This window comes from Micropterus dolomieu, linkage group LG16 (assembly GCF_021292245.1).
Source record: "Micropterus dolomieu isolate WLL.071019.BEF.003 ecotype Adirondacks linkage group LG16, ASM2129224v1, whole genome shotgun sequence".
NCBI classification, from domain to species: Eukaryota; Metazoa; Chordata; class Actinopteri; order Centrarchiformes; family Centrarchidae; genus Micropterus; species Micropterus dolomieu.
The window spans coordinates 4724383-4732309 of record NC_060165.1 but is presented as its reverse complement, the minus strand read 5'-3'; the positions used below and the strand labels follow the sequence as shown (position 1 = coordinate 4732309).

Genomic DNA, 7927 nt, shown 5'->3' with positions numbered 1-7927 from the left:
GTGTCAGCCACCGCAGCTTCTCCTACACGCTTGCAAAGGGGGAGCGGTGAGTGAGTCATTGGTTGCAATTCACAACCCTTACCACTAGATGCCACAAACTTTTACACACTGAACCTTTAACTATTATGAAAAATATACATTATGGATTTAAATAAATAGTATCTGTAAAATATCCCCTGTACGCAGGATAAGCGGTTGACGATGGATGGATGGATGTAAAATATCAGATAGAAGCATATTATGCATATGTGACTTACGAGGAGGGTGGGGTCGCCCCTGCCACTAAAAAGAAAAAGAACATGAAAAGAAGAAGCGACAGGGTGTAGACAGACAACATTTATACAATTAATATGTAATTAGAGCAACTCTTTGAGAGCGGAGTAGAATCCAAGGCTGCACATCAGATGACACACTCAAACGCTGACCCCAGTGCTAATGGTTAAAAGTACCATGCAGAGAATTCAGTTGCTTTTCATGTTCACTCTATGAAGTTTGGATCCAAAATTGGAGCTTGAATAAACTTCCACCCACACATAAGAAGTGTTGATTTGGACCATCACAGGACACTATAACTCCCCACCAGCCCTTGTCTATGGTCGTAAAGGTGGCATTTAGTACAAACCTTCGCCAAATGAGCCAATTCCCTGATCCTGTACTGTATTTATCATTTTTTTATATTTATATCTGCCCAGCCTTCGGTTTGGTGCAAATAAAGTTCCATCAGCTGTACTATTGCTCACAGATTGAATCTCATCAGATATCCTGCTGACCACCCAGGCTGCCTCCATAAGCGCAAACTCAGTGGTGAGGATATTGTTTGGAGAAGGAGCTTCCTTGTTATTTGAAACGTTTAAGTCCAAAATGCAAAGTCTACTCCTTGAAAACTAAACTGACATCTGCTCTCACAAAATGATTGCTGGTTGCAAAAGTACACAGGGTATTGCATGAAGTAAACTTTTGCTTACAAAATATCCTCTTTTTTTTTTACTTGATCTTCTGCTTTTTATTTGGCCATTTCCCACAATTGATTGAGTAAAACATAGCATCTAAGTCTCTGATGGAATCAATAACAAATGCAGGAACTGATCAAGTGCAATCTAATGTTTCAGATACAAGTTGATGTCAGTGGCAAAAAGACACTAAGTTTAAAGGAAATGATTGTCTGGGATTACTATGCTTGCTAAAGATGTGAATAAAGACGAGCCAATGAAAATTAAAGGAGTTTTTAAGGTCCACCATGTACAGAAACAGGAAACAGGGGTTCTGGGCCCAAATGCAGGTAACAAACAGGAGGGTAGTCCATAAATCCAAAGGCAACCGTATAAATCCAAACAGATACGACAAAAAACACGAGGTATAAACCAGAGACATAAGACAGATCGCATGAAACACAGATAAGACTTTGATGAACAACGAACATGCACCGAGTGACAAGAGAAGCCCAACCAGGAGGACCGGACGCAGTGACAAACAGGTGAAACCACACAGACAATCAGTGACACAGAAACAGGAAGTTAAACAAGACCGCTACACCAGGGGCATAACAACTACAGAGTAAAACAGGAAACACAGAAAACCACAACATCTTTTTAAATTTGCAGGCAAGGGATGAGATCATCTGCAGCGTTCTTCCTGTCATATTTTTGCCGACAGATGTTCAGTACTGTTTGTAAAACCATGTGGCTGTTACTGTGACATCTTTCCTTTTGACACAGTGGCATTTTTTTTTTTTTGCGCCGTTTTATTGTAGCTATCACAGCTAATTCTGATTATCATTTTATTGTGATTTATTTACCGTAAGGTATAGTATTTCCTAGACCCTACAAATGACAATGAAATGTTTGTAACAACCAATGTTAAATATCTTGTGACTGAGTTCAGGTCAAATCACTATTGCCACGTTGATTTGTAGCCTATAGCCTACTGTCGCCTAAAATGTCTAAAAAAGCCACAGGTCCCAGAGTGTTTATACCTGCCCAATAATTCCATAGGACATAAGAAAATACCACTATACATAATAGGTGACATATGGGTCACCAGATCATGTGTAATTAATTACAATAAAATGATGGCTGAATTCAATTTAGGTTCCAGCGCTTTTGTATTGTACGTGCTATGCTACTATCTCAGTGGGACAGTAATGGACTGGGCCATCGTTAATGTTATCGGTAACACCTGTGAGAAGAGGTAAAAATGTCTGCCATGAGGTAAGATTTAAGAGTAAGCATTAGAACAAATTATGTTTAGTCAGTAACAAAGCGCAAACTGCTGTAAATCCACATGCCTTTTTAAAGGATAAACATTCATATAAAAATGTAACTTTCTGTAAACAAACTTTCTTTCTATCTTCTTCAGTTACTTGAAGGTGTCCTTGACCGACCTCCCAGCTGGCCCAGAGAAGCTGCTCACAAACCACCAGTTTCACACTGATTCTACCTTCTGCTCTCAAGTGTAACTGGAATGTACAAAGCTTGCAGGGCTAGGAAATCATCCCTGAATGAGCCCAGTTATCTGGTCCTTTGTCTATTCCTGTGCTCCTGGCTGGCATGACTCAGGGAAATATTCACTTGTGAGGTTTCTCTCTACATGGAAGGCACACGTGGGAAGGCTTCCTCTGGTGGGTATAGCGTAGGATGACAGATCTGACCTTTGGGCTCGTGCCAGATATACCGCTCGGAGAGAGTTGACACTGAGCAGCGTGTCTGGTGTTAGTAACACTCGGCCTGGTGCTGCCTGATGGATGAATCACACTGAAAACCTCACAGTCTGTGTCTCTGGCTTTGTTCTGGGTCAAGAGCAGGAGACTGTGTATGAGAATTTCATCTGTAGTGTGGTCAGGATTGTTTTGCAGTTAATAACAAACCAGCAGACATTCTCCTGGAAACCTACTGAGAAATGTTCTCTCACATATGGGATGCTGAACACAAGTGACCATTGGACACGTAGTAATATGCACTCATGTTTAGTACATTTTATTTAGGCTCTGGAACATTAATTTGACCTGTGACAAAAAATGTCACATACCTGACAGTATGACGCCTTTTCTTAGAGAGGTTTATGGGTGTGGAGAACGACGTTGACAACTTCTGGATTGATGCTCATATTTAACAGTTTCTTTTGTGTTACTTAACAGGCGATAATATCAAATAGGTTAAGGGGACAATTAAGAGAAGTTTATTGCACATGTCAATAAAATGTCACATGATTTTAAGGTGATGACTGTGATACAATGTAAGTGACGAAAGTGAAGATGAGGATCACAGTGATGAGGATGAGGAAGGGCTGCTGGAGGAGCAGGTGGATGATGGGTATGGCGAAGATAATTGCTCATGATGGTGAGATGATCATGATGCTGAACACAATGATGATGATTAAAGAGCAAGTATGAAAGAGGTGATGAAGAGAAGGAGAAGAAAATCACAGTAGTGGTGGTAGTGATGATCCCTCACAACCTACTCCCCCCCTAAAGGGGCTTCGTCGTCGCTGCCCCTCCCATGAACAGCGTCGCTTCGGTGACTGCCGCTTTACGTGATGACGTCGGATGTATATGAGCGCAGGCGGCGGGATCTCTCTCCCCTTTTACCGCCATCGGAGCGGAGTGTCTTTCTTCTCCGGGACCTCGTCACTGCGCAGCGCCGCTTCACCAGTGCAGCCTCCGGCCAGAGAGCAAAGGTAAGGGACAGCACTTGGAAATGGCTTCGGCGCCAACGCCCCAGACTTGCGCGTCGTTTCAGAAGTGAAATTTAAATTCTACTGCTGAAACGAGCAGCTGCAGAGGGAGACGGCTGTGGTTTGCTAACGCTAGTCAAGTCAGACGGCGGCAGCAGCAGCCGCAGCCATTGAGACTGGCTCCACCATGATGTGTGTTAACGTTACACGCGATTTAGAAAAAAATAAAACAGCGGTTATCATGTGTGCCCGTTTCCCCCTGGGTTGTTTTGTCAGTCACTGCGTGGATAGAAACCACAAACGGTCGGATAATTCTCGTTATGGTCGGCGTCTTTCGACATTTGTTGACACGTGTCTTGTAGCTTGTATTTTTGGAGTTGACCTTATTTTTTTTGGAGGATGATACCCAGGGTAGGGAGCTGTGGATGCGAGTCTGGATTCGGTATACAGCACACGGCGGTTGGTTTAACTCGATAGCCGGACAGATAACATAGCGAAAGCTGGTTAAAACATGGTCATTAATGCCACCGGATCGTTGGCACCACTTCCTAACTGCCTCATTATATATTTTTTTTTCTAGCCACGGCACCGTGTCTGTCGAAGCGGTTCCTCCCACTTGCTCAGCCCAAGTAACGTTAGTGCGCATCAAGCTAGCAGCACATAAGCTAGCTTAAATAGCCAGTCACATCGAGGCAGTGACAAGACCGGGCAGGCCGGCTAAAGTTAGCCTGTTTACTAGCTAGTGGCCGGGTTGTTTATGGAGCAAGCGAGTGGACATTTGTTTGACGTCGGACGGTAAGCGTTTCAACAGGTTGGGCCGGCTCGCTTGGTCCAAATGAAGTTGAAAATGTGGTTTCAGAGTGAGCTGGCAGGCAGGCACCCACCCAGGGCTTTTTGTCAGTCATCCATGGTTTGCTTGAACCGAGCATGCAACACGTGGTCACTGGGCAGGATTAGAAGAAAAAGCTTGTCCCAGAAAGGAAAAGGTCTGTCTCTGGCCAGTCTCTTGGACCAATGTAACATATCTAATTACTAATCTAGGCACACAGATGTGGAAACAGGAACTCTTCCAGTGGACATGTGTTTTTTTTTGTGGCAGGGGTGACATAATTAAAAGGTCTGTTTGTTATATGCTAACGTTAGGTAATTAGATTCCAAGCTGATCATGGCCAGTTGAAGATGTAATGCTTGCCAAATGTATCCCATATGTCAGATATCGTGAGTCACTTGGTCAGGTGCAGATGTTTTCCTCGTGATGATTTTTCAGATTGCCATTGTTAAAATGAAAAAATATTGAATAGACATACTTAAAACGTGCAAGTATTCCAGGAGCGTCTACAGTGAAGGATAACATCTACATACCTTTTGCTGTAACCTTGTCTCCTAGTAAAACAGTTTGCCCACATTACATTGTCCACCTGCAACTAGTTTTGTTCATTTAAAAGCAAGAATTGACGCAAACTTGAAACACCCTGTCATCATCACACCCTGTCACATATCATATCATTCAACCGCAATATATTTTAAAATGTGTGCTGGTGCTGAGGGCTTTCTACAGTACTTTCCTATCAATAATTTGGCATAATAGAGGATACAAGATGACTGGGTGGTGGTTGTCATCTTACCTTTTTAGATATTGTAGTGTGATATGGGGCAAATGTGCTTCTAATATTTCATGCTTGTGCATTTGTCTATCTGGACCAATGTTGACTAAAGTGAAAGCTTTGAAGTGCATCTCCATGTTGAAGAGTGACAGAATGCAGCTCTCAGTTGAGAACTGGGACATAATTAAAGCTACAACATGCAGACTGCTCTATTTGTCATTTATCCCCTTATGGAGGAAGAAACAATTTGATCTGCCACGTGACTTGGCTCTGAGCTCAGTGAACTGTCACATCAGCTCTGTAGTTGAATAATCTTGCTGTATTAGCTGAATTTGGGCCAACTTTTTTATTTTTTATATGAGAGAGGAGGGTGTTGATATGACTTTGAAAGGATATCTGTCAAGCTCCTTTAAAAAAAAATCCCTTATGATTTTTAAAGGCCTTCTCTTGAGTTTGAGTGAAATTGTTAGTCTGTGAAAACAGTTTCATCTTGGGGCTGATTTTCTGATCATGTGTGACTCCAGAGGGTCTAAGTTGTGGGCCTTGGGACCCAGAGCATGCTGCTGATTTACCCCTGAAATGACAGGTGAACGGAATTACTGACTTGACAGGATGGGAAACCCAGCAGGAAGGTGGCAGTCAAAGACCAGGTTTTAGGAGCCTTTTTGCCCTTGTCTGTGCCCTATCAAAAGGACATTCACATTTTCTGCATACTGGGATTTTTGACAGACCTTGCTCCTAGGTAGTATCAGATTTATGCTTGTTGTGAATGTGATTCTGAGTAGAAACTAGTCAATGTGGTAGGTATAAAATAATATTTTCACCATCATGTATAACACAACGAGGCAAAGGTACGCAAAATTGCTGATGTGGACATGCGGCTAATAAATATATAATCAATTAATCTGCCATTTATTTTCTTAATAGTCTTTGAAATGTTGTGAAATGGTGAAAAATGTCCTTCTAAATTCATATTCACATAAAGCTCAATGTGATGTCTTCAGATGTCTTTTTCTTTCTTTTTTTTTTTTGTCAGTCTGAAATCTGTAGATGTTTAGAAACCAAAACCATTGTAAATCAAAAGCTGTACTGACATACAGAACTCAATTTGAATTGCAGCTTGCTGTGAACCATTGCAATGTGACCACTTCTGCCTGCAGGGTCTTACAGATAAATAAAATTAAAAAATGAAATAAAAAAACTTTACTTTTGCAGCATTCAGTTCCCTCTGGTACACAGTTTTAGGTCCCTGAAAATGTACAGTGAGCCTGACATGGTCATCTCCATGCTGGAGAAGAAAACTTAAAACTGCTGTATTTCTTAAAGAAACTTAAGAAGGCAAATTTCTGTGTGAAGTTCTTGTCAGCTTTTACAGAGGAGCAATAGAAAGCATACTGACTGTTTACATGCCATGCCAGTTAGTGATGTTTACAGCCCAGGACTGGAAGACTCTGCAGTGGGTAATTAAAACTGCTCAGATCATTGGTACCCGTCTGAACATCAGATATCTGTGAGGTGCGGGCGCAGAGCCCAAAGGATGCTAAAGTACAGTACCCACCCAGCCACAGCCTGCTCACCCTGCTGCTGTCTGACAAGTGATACAGAAGTAAATACCAGACTTCAGAGTAGCTTCTGCCCCCCAGGCTATTATACTCTTTAATTCAAATTCATCCTAGAGGAACAGTCCGCTGGCTGCTAGGCTAATTCATGCAGTATAAGATGCATGATAATATCCTCGTCATTTTGGCTCGAACTGAACAAACATGCCACAGCCTCGCTGAGTGAGTTTGGCTTTTAGGGAGGGGCGAGAGCCAACACTGTAAAGGAAAGGGGTGCGCTGGATTGATAACACAAGACAAACCAGAGCATCATTGCAAAACGGAATGCGGCACAAAAATAGTTTTATTTTGATTAAAGGAAGCCAGAATTGTTAAACAGAATTTAATAGCCCACCTTTAGGTCTTACCTGTGAAAGTCCACCATATCTGCCCCTCTGAAAAGGATGCCATGGTAATCAGTCTCTCTAAAGGGGAGAGGGTGAGGAGGACTGCAAGTCTAGAGTTGAATAAAATTGCCTTTTGTCTGCGGAAGGCAGGGAGTTTTGTTTTTAAAGCACGTGATTGACTGTGTGCACTCATAAAATCAGTGTACACCAGTGTTGTCAAAAATATCTAGATTTTTTTTATATCAATTCTGAGTACAGTTTTAATATTCCTTTTCCACAGCATAGATCCTGAAAATGCGCTTCTCTTGTCCCCGACAGTGAGCTGACACCATCTATGGCTGACACACACCGCTGCAGCGCCCACACAGCCCCGCCTCCTGTCACACACAGCGCTTTCTTCTCGTCTCCTTTCCTCTATTTGAATTAGGTTTTTTCCCCCTGCCGGAGTTTCGACAAGTCCCGCCCTACTGTGCTGTGATTGGCTACTACTCGTCACTTGTGATTGGCTACTACTCGTCACTTGTGATTGGCTACTACTCGTCACTTGTGATTGGCTACTACTCGTCACTTGTGATTGGCTACTACTCGTCACTTGTGATTGGATGCTGGCAAAGAATACAAGCAAGCTCGTATGAAAGTGATGGTACAGAGCGGCGCTAACGAAAGAGCAAAGCACCTGCAGGACTGACACGCTGTCCTTTATAAAGAA

At 42.5% G+C, this 7927-nt stretch overlaps 1 protein-coding gene across 5 annotated transcripts in view; it reads left to right on the top strand.

Annotated features, from left to right (window-relative positions):
• Positions 1 to 3508: 3508 nt before the first annotated feature.
• Positions 3509 to 7927, top strand: part of nap1l1 (nucleosome assembly protein 1-like 1) — a 30342-nt gene continuing 25923 nt past the window's right edge. For 3 of the 5 annotated variants that reach the window (XM_046071826.1, XM_046071825.1, XM_046071827.1), the window contains exon 1: positions 3509 to 3672. In XM_046071826.1, coding sequence (XP_045927782.1) covers positions 3542 to 3672 — 131 coding nt within the window. In that variant the 5' untranslated portion in view covers positions 3509 to 3541. The remainder of the gene's footprint in view (positions 3673 to 7927) is intronic. The other 2 variants (XM_046071828.1, XM_046071829.1) reach the window with 2 other exon arrangements.